Source organism: Gigantopelta aegis, chromosome 4 (assembly GCF_016097555.1).
Source record: "Gigantopelta aegis isolate Gae_Host chromosome 4, Gae_host_genome, whole genome shotgun sequence".
In the NCBI taxonomy this organism is placed as follows: Eukaryota; Metazoa; Mollusca; class Gastropoda; order Neomphalida; family Peltospiridae; genus Gigantopelta; species Gigantopelta aegis.
Window position 1 is genome coordinate 12312941 of NC_054702.1, and position 17116 is coordinate 12330056.

The window sequence follows — 17116 nt, forward strand, 5'->3', positions numbered from 1 at the left end:
AAAAAAATACTTAATCATTTAATTTTAATAACAAAACAATATATATAATGCTCGTGTAGCGAACATCTCACTATCGTTTCCTCGTCTTCTAGCCATGGTAAAGGATTATTATATGACAGAAAAAATAATATCACAAATAAATTTGCAAGGGGACGACCATATTAAAAAAATGATGCTTATTTGTTGCGGTACTAGAAGCCAGTGAATAAATATTCTTATTCTCCGTTTTCTTTTTTATTAAGGTGGATTTAATCAACTAGTTTTTAATGCATCTATAATAATATATATATTTATGCAAATATAGATGTCAACAAAATAGGAGATCTGCGGTGAAATAGCCCATGTGTTCAATTACATGTTAAACCTCCCTGAAAACATCATTGTTATGTACCGTTTAAAGAGTGTTCCATGATGCATCGTTTGGTGCAAAAATCATGGCCACAGGTTAACAGAAACTGGGAGAAATTTTGACCAAACACCCACTTAATAACGGGTATGACCACCTCTTGAATTGACCACTGCAGTGCATCGCAGGCGCATAGAATTGACTAAAGTGTTGATTTCTGCCTGTGGAATATTGTTCCATTCCTGAATGAGCGCTTGACGAAGTTCGTTGACGTTAGTGGGTGGGTTGGGACGACGCCTCAATCGTCTGTCCAGACTATCCCAGACATGCTCGATCAGGACTTTTAGCCAGTCATCAGTGAAATCAATGTTATTTGTCCTAAGAAAATTTACAGTGTCTCTAGCTGTATGAGAGGTGGCATTATCATGCTGAAAAATCGAGATGTTGGTGTTGTTATGGAACAGAGGAATGACGTGATGAGCGAGAATGTCATCGCGGTAATGTTGAGCATTTAAATTGCCATCAATGACCGACTAGTGGTGAACGATAACCATGGGCAATGGCTGCCCAGACCATGACACAACCCACACCCCCGAAACGATCTCGTTCAAGAACACAACAGTCAGCATAGCGTTCATTTCTCCTACGGTAGACGCGCACCGTGCCATCACCACGTTGTAACGAAAATCTGGATTCATCCGAAAAAAGAACGGTATTCCAGCGTCGCCATATCCAACGAGTGTGTACATGTGCCCAATTAAGACGATTTAGACGATGACGTTGCGTTAAAACGCATCCGACGTAAGGACGTCGTGCATGTAAACCGTTGTCCCGCAGACGATTACAAACAGTTTGCCCACTGATTCGGTTATTATGAAAGCCCAGGATGTAGCAGCAGTAGCAGTGGCAGTTGGGAATCGATTGCGTAAATGCGTGTTTGATATAGCGGTCTTGACCACGCGTTTGTAACAACGAGGACGTCCACGACGTGGCAAGTTGTTGGTGCTTCCTGTCTTTCGAAATCTTACGCGAAGATTTCGTATCGCTCGACTTTTAGAACTTAAAACATGCCTTGCAACGTCTTCTGTCGACATGCCAGCATCAAGCATGCCAATCGCCCATTCGCGGTAAATTTTGGGTATTCTTGGCATACTAAAAATGCTACAATGTAAAAAACATTAATTTTTTTTAAAATTTTGAAGCATTTTCATTCACTTGACAACAATGTCAGTAAGACAAGTAAAACAAATTGACCGAATACTACACGGGACATGTCGAACCATGCATACACGTGCAAATTGAATTTCACGTTGTCGACGATTAACAGTGCAAAAATAATCAATAAAATTCATGAATCCTGATAATACAGCTCAAGGCTAATACTACCTATATAATTACATTACACAATGAATTCTTTAACACAACAAATACTATATGTACAAATCGGAAGTTTCTTTTTTTGTTCAGTATATAGAAGTCATCTAAATAGGAGATCTGCTGTGAAATAGCCCATGTGTTCAATTACATCAGCTGTACATACGTTTTTACCTTTTTTTTTCAATTAGTTTGTATTTAATTACGTGCTGTGTGTATAGTGTATTGTTCTTTTTTCTTGTATTTTGTAATTTATGTTTTATAAACTGTACTTATGCCAATAAAAAAAAAATAAAGAAGTAAAAAAAAAGAAAATCAGAATTTTTTCAATTGAATGCAGAAACTGGTGAAACTTTATGAAATGTACCAGTAAATGTTCACTTAGCTTATTTTTATCAAACTTCTCCCCTTTCTTCAGGGACGGGAGAAGCCACTTTTTCAATTCTAGATTAGGGCCTGCAAATGCCCATTCGACTCTTCATTGTACAGAGATACTGTCTTGATTGTGGATCATGGTTTTGTTGTTCAGATTAATCTGTTTCTACTTAAAAATCCTTGATCATCAAATTTTTAGAGTATACCAGTCACATTAAGCCACTGTTTTGAGCTTCTATACACATTGGAACAACCGAGCACACACCAGATGTACAGAAATGAATACTCTAAACAAGAAACCACTGCATGAATGGGAATGGGAACTCTATTTACGTGCCCATATCCAATGAAGGTTCAGGCACGTCTACCACGGATCCAGCCTTTGACATAGCCAGTGGGTGGTTCCGGGGCAGGAGGGGGAGGGGGGAGTAGTTGAGATGATGGGGAAACCGCCTATGCCCTACCGCACCCAAAAGCATCCTACCATGGCATCCCCCCCCCCCCCCCCATCCCGATCACCCTCAAGTTATCCATACAGCAGGTAAGGGCATTTTTAACTATGGTGATGATATAGGGAAGGAAGGGAAGGAGAATGAGTAGATGATGGTGCACAGCCCGCCATTCGCCGTCCGGAGTATTGGTGGAAACGTATCAGATGATGATGTTGAGATGTTGGAGAGTTGAGGAGACGTCTGGAGGTGTCCACAAGGAATTCCTCAAGCATTCGTGTGCGTAATATCCGAATGGATGCGTCACCTATACGGATGACAAAGTCATTGCTATATAAGCCTCAGGGTCACCTGGATAACCACTAAATCGTTAAAAGGGTGTCCCGGAGTATCGGCCAGGATATCTTTTTTTATTATACTAATAGTTGGTCGATCAAGTTAAAGGAGAGGACAATTAAAGCATTTGGCCTGGTATGCATATTCAACGATATATAATGCACATTATTGCTTAATATCAACACATATAATCGTATAGTTAATTAATAAAATGGTTAAATGTGACGGCTATTATATATAACGGGCACAGCCATTTTGTACCATCTCAGTGAGTACGCCCTCTGGCGAGCTGGTGGTTACGTAATACTTAACATGTAACGTCAGGAATGAGCCTTAGAACTAGAGAAACACAATCTACCTGGTTTTGCGGGATGATAAATAGTCATACATTGCAATGTTCTGTAATAATACACATCCCAGTAAGCCAGTAATAAGTATATCCAGCACTATATATATTATTTTTCAATACAAAATAAAATACCATTGTCAAAGTGGCTACACAACAATCCTTGAACAATCAAATGTTTTGCCCATGCATTAACCTACGTACTGAAATGATACACGGAGTGTTTTCTTAGTTAATTGGTCTATGCTGTTAGTTGCTTCTACCTGTGATTCCTGATTGGCAGGTGTGTATTTGATTGGTAACCAGACGAGCCAATTAATTGACGCTGCTGTCTAGACACAAAAATACATACCGGTATTGTGGAATATTACCTGTCGCCCCTAAAATTGTAATGGACATGGTTAATTACTGTAAATAGTTCTGTAAAACTATTGATTAAGTAGACTTTTCCATCTAAAACCACAGAACTGACCAATTACGTAGTCCCAAAGAAAAGAAAATTATCACTTGGGTATCGTGGGTTGTCGTTTTTGCTCCAACGTAGCATATCAATAGGCCTAATAGTGTACATTTTTCCTTTGGATTATTAAACAGAGAAAAATACTATAACCCCATTTTGTTCTGTTAATGCAACTTGAAATATATTTAGTTAAATAGTTTATTATATTATTACATCATTTATGCTGTTTTACAAGTCAGGTTGATCAAAGAGAAGCGCCTTGTCGAAAATTACTGCTTTTGTTTACACTGTACATACAGGAGATGGTTACATGTTCATTTACTGAAAGTTTTATGACCAGATTTCAAGTAAATTATATTCTATATATGCAGTTATTTGGTGCACAGGAACTTTTTTCACAAAAATTAATAAATTAAAAATGTATTTATAGTATTCGTTCAATATGCATATTATAAATAAAAGTAGGCTATATTTGTTAACTATAAATCCAGTTATCTGAAAAAAAGCTATAATCATTACTACTCCTCATGATTCAATTCATATGAAATATCTATAGTAAGCAAGTTAAAACAATGGATTAAATAACACAAACCCTGAATCCCAACCAACAATCTTTCTTCTCCAGCAAAGGCAGAAATGAAACTGGGCACCATATGATTTTCAAAGATGACAATTCTGATTAGTTTCAAACTGGAAGATGTGGTTGAATACCCAAACTTCTTTATTGTTTCCGCAACTAAGTTTGCCATTGCATCAGGTGAGCCATTCAAATAATCGCCTGTAAAAAGAAAAGCTTATATATGACTAGTTTCAGTAGATAGATTAATTAGCTGCCAAACCTATACATACAGTTATCATATGTGTGTATAATATGGCATGGTGGGGCAGGGTGGAGAGGTATGCCGTCTCTTCAACTTTATGTAATTTCAATTTCTGAGGGATTAATTAGTTAAAGACAACACCCACAAATTAGTTAAAGAAAAAAACCCATTTATATTTATATATATATATTACTGTAAATAGTTCTGTAAAACTATTGATTAAGTAGACTTTTCCATCTAAAACCACAGAACTGACCAATTACGTAGTCCCAAAGAAAAGAAAATTATCACTTGGGATCGTGGGTTGAGATTTTTGAGATTTGACGTAGACATATCAATAGGTGTAATAGTGACATTTTTCCTTTGGTATTAAACAGAGAAAAATACTATAACCCCATTTTGTTCTGTTAATGCAACTTGAAATATATTTAGTTAAATAGTTTATTATATTATTACATCATTTATGCTGTTTTACAAGTCAGGTTGATCAAAGGGAAGCGCCTTGTCGAAAATTACTGCTTTTGTTTACACTGTACATACAGGAGATGGTCAGGAGCTGACGTCACTTCGCATCAAGCTATCCCACCGGACGTCACAAAAACGAAACAAATGGCTGCCCCCAGTTAGCAGGAATAATCAGCCTTTTAAAACCTATTTATAGTTAAAAAGAAAAATATTAGTATGTATATTAAGACAATATAATTATTAAAATTGCTAAGAGGAAGTATAACAACAATTTATATTTTAATAATAATAAACTAAAAAGGTTAAAAGGGGCATGAGAAAGAGGAAACCGGAAGAAACGGCTACATCTACATGGAGACGACCTTCCTGTACGACTGTATGAAAACTATTTTAAAGGGCCATGCACCTTTATAGCCCCAATCACAAGGAGAATCTCATTATTAGAGCCATAAATACAGATATAATATTAGGTGCATTTTATAAATTATTGAATTATCTACTACTGACAATAGGCCTCTTGTATATAATACTAACAAGAATGAAATGCCATTTTAATATATTAACATAAAACAACCTACACCAGAAATGCAGTGCTGTCATAAAAAAGTATTAACAAAAGCAATTAATGTATTTCTTGTTTACAGCAATCCATAATAATGAATGTAGCTGATACATCCCAGCTTTGTCAATCATTATGTTAAGTAAATTGGTCCTTTTCTTTTAAAATATAAATAACAATGTTTCACGTTAGTTATATTCACAAAATATTAATATTGCACATCAAATAATATTCCACCTCCCATTTCAAAGAAGTTTTTTTAAATATTTATTATGATTAATATACTTACATACATACATAATATACATAACATACATAACACAATGTCATATCATAAATATTAAGCATGTGAACAAATGACATATTGGTAACAACTAAAAGTGAAAGAGGATTTTCATTTAAATCAGGAAAAAAAATGGCATAAAATGTGTTGGAAGAAAAAATATAATTTGGTATTTATTGCAACAACACAGCATTGCATATGAAAATAGTTTTGAACATGCTTTGCCTGAACTGGTCTCCCTATGAAAGCAACCATTTTTTTTTTAATTTCATGTCTTTTTTCAATATTCCATGATAAATAATGCTAAACAAAATTAGGTTTTATTGCAGGGAAAACACAACTTGTGTTTTTTTGTTTCAAACACATTTTATTAGATTAAATCTTCTTTCAGTTACAGTTGTTACCAGTAAATCACATGCATAATGTTATATGATATGACATGACATTTCTTTTAGAAGTAAGATACCCATTGCATTATCTATGACTCTCAGGGGCAGGATGTAGCTCAGTAGTAAAGCACTCACTTGATGCACGGTCGGTTTAGGATCTATCCCCGTCGGTGGCCTAATGGGCTATTTCTCGTTCCAGCCAGTGCTCCACAGCTGGTATAACAAAGGCTGTGGTATGTACTATCTTGTCTGTGTGATGGTGCATATAAAAGATCCTTAGCTGCTAATCGAAAAGAGTAGCCCATGAAGTGGCGACAGCAGGTTTCCTCTCTACATATCTGTGTGGTCCTTAACAATATGCCTGACGCTGTATAGCCATAAATAAAATGTGTTGAGTGCATCGTTAAACAAAACATTTCCTCCTTCCTTCTTATCCATGACTCTCAGTGTCATTCACTTTCTTTTTATTATATTTCTATCTCAGATGTTTGTGGACAAGAGTGATAACTATGAAGCTGTTTTTGGAGAGTTTCTCAGCCAAGGGATCTAAGGAGAATAAGAAAGTCTCTGAAAACCTGGTTGCACGATGCATGCCTCTTTGGCAGGTACTTCTAAACATTATGATCAAGATGAATTTAAACAAATTTTAGTCTGAATAACTTAATAAAACAATTGGCTCTCTGTGAAACATGTTGGCATATTCGAACTGTTTAACCCACTGTATTCTATATAGGTGATTTCTGTAAATTCACTACAGCTCCAAAGTGTTATAGCCAAGAAATCAATTCTTCAAAAGACTTTATTATTTTTTTATGTCTAATGCCAATGAATTCTAAAATTTAAAAAAAGAAGAAAAAAGTAGGTTGCCAAATGTACATGTATTTTGAAGGATATATAAGTTTCATGATGATTGTACTACCACAACCAAGTTATATATGATTACCTCTTACACTATTAATAATGTTGCAGCTGCTGGGAGAAAAGGCTGACTTGAAGAAAATCCAGTCGTTAGAAAACATTGAAAAATTCCTTAAAACTGTTAACAGGGTTGTTCTCCAGAAATTGTCAGAGTGAGTATTTTTATATAAAATCTGTTTTGTCTTATATTATGTATTTATGAAGGAAAAAAAAGAGCCATTAACATAGGCAAGAATTTTTGCAGTATTTTTCTCTATCTGCAGTTTGTAATATGTCAAGGATATATATTTTCTTTTTATTTATTAATTAATATTTTATTGGATCTGGTAATAAGTGAAATATGCAATTAACTGATTTTCAGTTTAGAGTTTTGTATTTGAATATATATCTTGCAGAAAACTAGGATCATGTTCTTATTGTACAAGTGCATTTGAAGCTCCTCCAGTTGTGTTGCCATGCAGGGACAAAATTTGTCAGAAATGTTACAATGACTTACTTGCCCTTGATGATCGACATTGTCCCAAGTGTCACATAGATATACCAGCCAACTTTAACAAGAATTCAGCATCAGCACAGAAGTAAGTCTTGTAATTGATTTATTCAATGGTTTTGAATATCTGTATGAAGTTTTAATTTAAACATTGTAGTATTAGTGTTATCCTGGTATTTGAGTTACTTTATTTGACAGTGCAGAATCAGCACAGATGTGCTTACTTTACAGACAAGATTGAATGTCTGTATTTAAAAAAATATATATTTTAATCCATTGTAGAGTTAATCTTATCTCTGGTTTGGGAGTTATTTGATTTGACAAGTGTTTAATTGGAGGTTTCTTTTTTGAATTTTTGTTGTTGTTTTGGTATGAAAATTGTTACTGTCGGTTCATCCATCCATCATTGTTGACATATTTTGAAAAGACTGATTGCCATCATAATGATTTTTCCTGTTTCTGATTTCAGAGATATATTAGTAACAGGTCAGTTAGGTATCAATATTTCTTGTGTTTGATTATACATATATGTTACATAAGGTGGTTGAGAACATCGGTGTTACCTAAGGTGTTTGACATAATGGTTTTTAATTTTAGAGATATATCAGCCGAACATCAATGTTACCAACGATGCTTTAACACCTTCCTCATGGCAGTTGTTTCAAATCTCTGCTTTGGAGGAGACACAGCTCCTGAGGATGATGTCATTGAAAGGATCCTGACTTACATCACAAGGAAGACGTCATCACAAGGATTCAGTGCCTCAGAAAGACTACAGACAAAACAGATGACAGTGTTTGATGATCTGGTTGATCCCACTCCAGTGGTGAGATCGTTTCTCCTGAAGCTGCTCATTCACAAGAGGTGGGCTTTTTATTTGTTTACATGTATGTATAATACAATGAAATATGACCATAAATATTGTAAATATATGTAACGTAAATCCTTGAATAGAGGCCGGGTTTTAGAGGATCATAAAAAACCACAGAGGCCTACCTTAAATAGAAACCTGCTTTTTATAAAGGCCAACGTCTGCTACTGTAGCTTTGTCAGGTTCATGGCCACATTATACTCCTCACTCCCATTGTTTAATGTCAAAAGCTAATATAAAAACATAGGGAGAATAACAGAAAAGAAGAAGAAGCTAGGTGTGCAAGCCTACATTAGAAGATGTTAAAACAAGGCCATGTTTGAAACGTTTGCATGAAAAAAATAGAAGCCTGCCTTTTATAGAGACCTGCCTTGAAAACGAAGGAAAGAAATGGTTTATTTAACGACACACTCAACACATTTTATTTACGGTTTTATGGTATTGGACATACAGTTATGAACCACACAGATATTGAGGGAGGAAACCCGCTGTCGCCACTTAATGGGTTACTCCTTTCAATTAGCAGCAAGGAATCTTTTAAATACACTATCCCATAGACAGGATATCACATACCATGGCCTTTGATGTAATAGTCGTGGTGCACTGGCTGGAAGGAGAAATAGCCCAATGGGCCCACTGAATGGGATCAATCCCAAACCGACCGCACATGAAGCGAGCTCTTTAGGGTATGTTTTGCCCCCTGCCTTGAAAAGAGGCCTGGTCTTGGAGTGACACAGAAAAAATAGAAGCTATAGGTTTCTATTCAAGATTTTAACGGGACAGACCCTAGTTTCAACCCGTGAAAATTAACACTAAGTTTAATTAATCTACAAACCTGTAACACATTTGGATAAAGTTATAATTGAGTGAAACACGAGTCTGTGACTTTGAAATGGTGAAATACCCTCTAAAAATAGACTAAAACTCGACTCCATAACTGTTACTTCTCAGACGCATGTGCATTTTTAAAAATATTCAAAATTTATTTTGTGATATTAAAAACCCCAGGATGACCAAAAACAATTCGAATGTACGGAAATGGATAATCTAAACAGTAAAATCTAAGTAAAGTATGATTTCAGTTGTCAAAAACGGCTCTAATAATAACAAATATGCCTTAGTGCTTAAAAACTAGGGTATGTCTCTTTAAGGTCTATAACTATAAAACAGTGTTTTCAGTTTGATAGACTTAAGGATGGTAGACTTATAATGTTAAATGATAACCATATGAAATACAATGATGGGATTTTACTTTTTATAAAATTATGTTTATCTAAAACAGTGGTTTAGCAATAATATATTAAAGGCATACTGTCACAGATTTAAGGACCTTATTTCTTGTTTAATGAATAATAAATAAAAATTACATTTATTTTTACAGACCAAATCTAACTATTGCATCACTTTAACTACATCATGATGGAGTAAAATCCATGTCAACCCTCTCAGCAATGTTAGTTTTTTAATTGTGGACCATTGCCATAATTCAATTATTTTTACAAAATATCATTAATAAGTGGAGTATGGTTGAATAAAGTATGTTTAGGGACAAATCAAATGTATATATTTTTAAGTAATTTTTAGGCCATGAAACAGGTCAGTGGTCTGTGACAGTATGCCTTTAACCGAAAAGTGGTATTACCTGTTAGAAACACTATTATATTAGACATTATTAATTTCCAGTGATGTAAATATTGCTTTAAACACTTTTAAAGTAGATGGAACCAAATAATTTCTCTCTCTTTCTCTCATACGCATGTACACAAGCCTTTTATTACTGAAGAAAAAAATCACACCTACAAAAATAAAACATAAAACAACATGGATTGTCATTACAATGAAAATATTACCCTAAAATGCCATAAAATGTCACATGAACGTATTTATTAAAAATATAAAACACTGATTTGGAAAAATATTTCTGTACTATACATACAACTAAAAAGTCAAAATTACCAAATGTTTGACATCCAATAGCTGATGATTAATAAATCAACGTGCTCTAGTGCTGTCGTTAAACAAAATAAACATGTTTTTTTTGTATCTGCAGTATTGATGGTAATGTTATTGTGGATGATCTTTTATTGTATGTCTCACACTTTGTTCTTTCTTAATTATTAGCGATGAACATGTCCAGCAACACCTTGATGAATTTCTCCAACGAGCTAAGAATCTTTTCCATCAACAGGCTCAACATAATTCTGGAATTCTGCAGTTCAGTGTTATGGTTATTCAGTGCCTTGAGGTATAACCACTATACAGTAGATATATTTAGTTTGAACCAACACTTTAATGGTTATTCAGTGCCTTGAGATAGAACCACTATACAGTAGATATATTTAGTTTGAACCAACACTTTAATGGTTATTCAGTGCCTTGAGGTATAACCACTATACAGTAGATATATTTAGTTTGAACCAACACTTTAATGGTTATTCAGTGCCTTGAGGTAGAACCACTATACAGTAGATATATCTAGTTTGAACCAACACTTTAATGGTTATTCAGTGCCTTGAGGTATAACCACTATACAGTAGATATATTTAGTTTGAACCAACACTTTAATGGTTATTCAGTGCCTTGAGATAGAACCACTATACAGTAGATATATCTAGTTTGAACCAACACTTTAATGGTTATTCAGTGCCTTGAGGTAGAACCACTATACAGTAGATATATAGTTTACTTTAATGGTTATTATTCAGTGCCTTGAGGTAGAACCACTATACAGTAGATATATCTAGTTTGAACCAACACTTTAATGGTTATTATTCAGTGCCTTGAGGTAGAACCACTATACAGTAGATATATCTAGTTTGAACCAACACTTTAATGGTTATTCAGTGCCTTGAGGTACTATAGTTTGAACCAAATATCGGGATATATCTAGTTTGAACCAACACTTTAATGGTTATTCAGTGCCTTGAGGTAGAACCACTATACAGAAGATATATCTTGTTTGAACCAACACTTTAATGGTTATTCAGTGCCTTGAGGTAGAACCACTATACAGAAGATATATTTAGTTTGAACCAACACTTTAATGGTTATTCAGTGCCTTGAGGTAGAACCACTATACAGTAGATATATTTAGTTTGAACCAACACTTTAATGGTTATTCAGTGCCTTGAGGTAGAACCACTATACAGTAGATATATCTAGTTTGAACCAACACTTTAATGGTTATTCAGTGCCTTGAGGTAGAACCACTATACAGTAGATATATCTAGTTTGAACCAACACTTTAATGGTTATTCAGTGCCTTGAGGTAGAACCACTATACAGTAGATATATCTAGTTTGAACCAACACTTTAATGGTTATTCAGTGCCTTGAGGTAGAACCACTATACAGTAGATATATCTAGTTTGAACCAACACTTTAATGGTTATTCAGTGCCTTGAGGTAGAACCACTATGCAGAAGATATATCTAGTTTGAACCAACACTTTAATGGTTATTCAGTGCCTTGAGATAGAACCACTATGCAGTAGATATATCTAGTTTGAACCAACACTTTAATGGTTATTCAGTGCCTTGAGATAGAACCACTATGCAGTAGATATATCTAGTTTGAACCAACACTTTAATGGTTATTCAGTGCCTTGAGGTAGAACCACTATGCAGTAGATATATCTAGTTTGAACCAACACTTTAATGGTTATTCAGTGCCTTGAGGTAGAACCACTATACAGAAGATATATTTTGTTTGAACCAACACTTTAAGTTGACCCTTCAGATGTTCTTAGTTAACATTTTCCAATCTTATATAGTCATAAACAATCACATCCCTAAAAATAATATCGCCACTTTGGAAGGTAATTTAAAATATTACTGTCCCTTCTAATCACTGACATCTTCCAATGCCTTTGTACAATTAATTTTGAGATAGTACAAATATCGGGACAACCAGAAACACAATGGATTTGCCAATATAGACACTAATGTGTACGTTAACAGCATGAAAAAAGAGAAAAAACCTAGGATCAGCAGTTTTAACACTTGAATAATTACCTAGAACTTTTCCATAATGGGCGATGCTTTAGAAAATTTTAATGTAATATAAACATATATCTATGCAGTGAAAATACAACTTTTATATTCAGTCAATCTAATTGATTTTGTATACTTTACATGTATTTAACATGCATTTATGCAAAATGTGGCAGCACAGTTTAACCAGTTTCATGTAATTTTTAATTACACTGATATGCATGGCCTAGGTTATTGTTTAATTTTAGCCTCAATAACATTCTTAACTGTCATGCTAGTAAATATTTTAGCTGAAATTAACCTCTGAAATGTGTTAATTTGCTGAACAAAATATTTTGACTTTGACTTGATAAAACAAATTGTGGCAGAAATGCATAAGATAATTTTTCATGCAGAAGGCTTAAATAGTTTGGCATTTAAAGTACAACACAGATGCAGATGATGCCCTACAAGTACAAGATGTTTTTAATTATTATTTTCTAAGCAGATTAGAATCTGACTTCCAGTAGTGTTTGTTATTATTAGGGAAGAGATGTTTGTTGTTAAAACCAAGACAAATTTACTTCATACCCACCATCTCCTTGTTGATGACAAGATACGGTAAACAGCCCATTGCAATAAAAGCCTTGTATATAGTTTTAAATAAATAAAAATTGCAAAGGGTACCTGTACCCTGACTAAAGCTTCTGTCACCAACTAATAGTGACAAATAGTAAGAAAGAGTTCTCTCATCCCAGAATAACAATAAAATCAATTGAGACATGTTGTGCAACTTTTAAAAGTGATTTCCATGCCACAAATCTTTAATAGTGATTTTTTTGCCAATAAGTGTTTTGTTTTCTGTAGTATGAAATGTAAGATGCCACTGGATGTTCTAATCCCATTTGTATCATTTACAACATATTTTCTTATACAGTGTCTTCTTTTTCATAGATCATCAAAAACATACTTTTTTCAAATTTACACTAGGTGACATGTTATGCTGTACCGCCATATTAATTTGCTTCACCTTCATATTTGTTTGTAGGATAAGCTTCATGAAACTGCAGCTATGGAAGATTTTGACAATGAGATGAAGATGGCAACTAAATCTCTCAGTATTGCAGTTCAATACATTGGGAGTGCAAATATTGACATGGACAAAATGCATGACATTGCACATGCAAGATTTGGTTTGATGACTGCTGCCAAGTATCTTCACATGGTTGTAACTGAAGAAGCACTTATACCATCATCGGTGTTCATGAGTATGCTCAGACAGGTCAAAGACTTGATTGAAATTGAAAACTTTGATTGGCCAAAGTAAGTTGTGCTTGATTGTTGGATTATATTATATAATTTTATATTTGCTACTGTGAGAGTGTTGCTATATTTTATTTTGTTTTTGTACTTTAAACAGTATGTCAAGTTAGATAAATATTCAGAGATGGTGCCAAATTACATTAGTGGACACCTTTTTTGTGTTATGTATACGTTATTTATAATGACCAAATTTAGATGGATGGATGGATGGATGGATGGAAATAGAAACTGATTGGGGATGTTAATGTGATACTGTTCTATTTTACATTAAATATGGTCATACTGTGTATAAAATGAATGAAAGATTGAATGGATGGATGGAATGGATGGAATGGATGTTTAACAACACCCTGGTATAAAAAAGACTGTTTCATGTCAAACAAAGGTAATGTGTGTAACGAACAACCTTGTGTATTTGTTGCAATAAAACATTGTATTTGACTTTGCAGAAATTTGTTTAGCAAATTGTTTTTCTTTTGTGTTGTAAATATTTATTTTTAAGTTCCTGTGAAGCTCTATAAATGCTTTTAATATATATCAGTAATGTCTTTTAATTGAGTTTTTTTTTATTTCATGCTAGCAAAGGTCTTTCAGTATTCTCTGATGTTACTAATATGAACCTGGTATTTTAAATTAATCTATTACATGAATATGAGAGGTACATGTATTTTTAATTGAAAAAAAATTGTATATGTTTATCGGTGTAAAATAAAGAAAATTAGGAATATTGTAATAGTATTTACATTAAATATTGAATCCTTGTAAAAAAAATTCTCTTCAAATTCTTTACAAAAATAAATCTGATAAATAGATACTATGGAAAAATTATTCATGTTTTTGTAAATGGTTGTTAATATGAATATATTATCAAAGTCAAGCACATGTGGTTATTCTTCTATATTTCTTTGGAAACAGGAAGTTTTTCCTGAAGCAACTGTGCAGGGAATTTGGAACGGACAGTTACCACAGAATCTGTCAGTGGGGTAAAACACCATGGCTTGCTTTAGAGGATCCAACTGATAAAGTATGTAAACAGTCTTTTTATGATAGCAAGTTTTAAGAACTGGGCATTCAACTCATACTAGGATCGTATGATTTAATGGACAAAAAGAACCTCTACTTTATAAAATGAAGTTAATGTAACAGGTAGCATAATTACTGGACACGTTTCATCAGAAAAAAAATCATTCACAAATTTAAACACAAATATTTTTGTTTGATTGTTTTAATATTCTCTGATTGACAATCCAAGTTGCTAAATAATATGGTAAAAGGAAAAACTCATCTTATATATATATATATATGTATTGCATATATATGAAATCATCATTCATTTTTTTTCAAATTCAAATCTAAAAACCAATCTTATAAATCTGTTCATAGCAAAACAGAATTCTGTGTTTGCAGGTAGTGGTTATACATGCTACTTGCTTATTAATAATTTGTATTGTAAATCACATTAACATATGGAATAAATGTCTTTTTCTTTTTTTTAATTTGGTAATATCATTACATCTTCAAAAAATAAATGTAATAATTGTATTTGTAGGAAAAATAATTCTTGTTTTTGCAAATGGATGTTGTAAATGTTACAGACCTGTTTATTAATTATTTGTATTTTAATAGTAACCACATTAACATGGAATCCGTGTCTTTTTCCAAATTTCGTAATATTACATCTTTAAAATATAAATCTGAGGGCATTCAAAATACAATGCCTCACTGACCAAAATGATGGCTGATGATATTCCATATTTTGAATTTGTGCATACGTTTTCATCTGTTTGGTGAAACTCTTAGACATTTATTAATTTTTCATAATTTTAGACAAAGTGACAGATTTGACAACTGTGGTGACGGCACTCATGACAGGTGCCACTGGTGGGGAAGGCTATGCTCACCTTTCATGAACACCTGATATCATCACTGTTATGACTGATTCATTAGTGCATGTCATCACTACTGTACTTATTCTAATGAGCTTTGTTCGGTGCTAGTTGTGATTTAGTAAACTAGTCTAGGAGTGGCAGTCCTCTTTGTGGTAGTGCAGGAAGGATGATATCTCCAGTAAATGATCTCCTTGGGAGTGGCTATTATATATACAAGGAATTAGATAGAGATTCATGGAATCAACCACTATTTTGTCAAATACCCATTCAACCTTTCATTGGCTCTGATCACATGGTTTTGTTCTTCATATCTGATAAAAGTATTGGCAGGAAAAATAATTCTTGTTTTTGAAAATGGTTGTTGTAAATGTTACAGGTTTGTTAATTACTTGTATTGTAATAGTAATCACATTGACAGATGGTTTGTATTTCAGGTGAAGGAATGTCCAGACAGATATGTGGTTTGTTCTTTACACTATCAGAAGATTCGCAACATGGTGGCTAAAACACTTCTCGGGGAAGATGTGACTCACCTGGAATCCATCATGACTGTTAGTATACATGAACTACATTAATATTTTTAAAAATTATTATAATCTTCTGCTTGCTATGGTACAGATTGCTAAACTCATTTAAATGCAAAAAATACATTGGCTAATGGGAGTAAAAAAAAAGAAACTTTTAATGTGATATCTGTAAGAGGTTATAATTATGATCAGTCTCATTTGTTAACCTTTCTGATTTGGTAGAGTTGTTGTACGTAGCTTTTGTCTCCACTGATTGCCAGAGATGGTGCGTATTTCGTTTCAAGACCATTAATAAAACCATCATCAATTCAACTCTGGAAGTACAAAACACCACACTCTCATCTGGACAAACCACAGTTCTTTTTGTTTTGTTTATGGTATTTGGCCAGAAATAAGCCCGGGAGGGGGGGGGGGGGGGGGGGGCAAGACAACTCATTGTGAGCTTAGCATGGAGTGGTCTTATTCCCAGAGATGGGACCAGTTTTGTTTTAAAAAATAATAATAATAATAATAAATAAATGAACCAGGAAGAAAACAAAAAACGTTCAGTAACACATCTATTAATTAGTGTTCCATATGTTATTAATAAATAATAATTATTTATTAATTAAAGAGGTTTTTTTACTAGTATAAAATTATCAGAAATACACCTTCTATGTTACAATTACTTACCAGTGCTGTTTATTTACATCCAAAATTTAATGCTGAGAAGACTTACAACAGCAGCAGTTAACAACAACTCGAACAGTGTGACATAGACAGCCACACCTAGTGTTTTAAAAATAGACATTGGTTTTAGTTAGACTTGGGCTTGGGGTCTTCAAAGAAATACTGCAGACATTAAATTGAAAACAAAGTTACACACTGTTACTGTCAAATTGCTAAATCTCACTGGTGGTAAAAGATGGGTTACATTTGTGTTTAA

General features: G+C 33.6%; 1 protein-coding gene across 1 annotated transcript in view; it reads left to right on the forward strand.

Annotated features, from left to right (window-relative positions):
* Positions 1-16239, forward strand: part of LOC121369682 (E3 ubiquitin-protein ligase rnf213-alpha-like) — a 70752-nt gene extending 54513 nt beyond the window's left edge. Inside the window, exons 27-34 of the mRNA XM_041494733.1 lie at positions 6688-6808; positions 7173-7273; positions 7517-7699; positions 8209-8475; positions 10604-10727; positions 13501-13775; positions 14691-14799; positions 16099-16239. Of these exons, the coding sequence (XP_041350667.1) occupies positions 6688-6808; positions 7173-7273; positions 7517-7699; positions 8209-8475; positions 10604-10727; positions 13501-13775; positions 14691-14799; positions 16099-16239 (1321 nt within the window). The remainder of the gene's footprint in view (positions 1-6687; positions 6809-7172; positions 7274-7516; positions 7700-8208; positions 8476-10603; positions 10728-13500; positions 13776-14690; positions 14800-16098) is intronic.
* Positions 16240-17116: the final 877 nt, after the last annotated feature.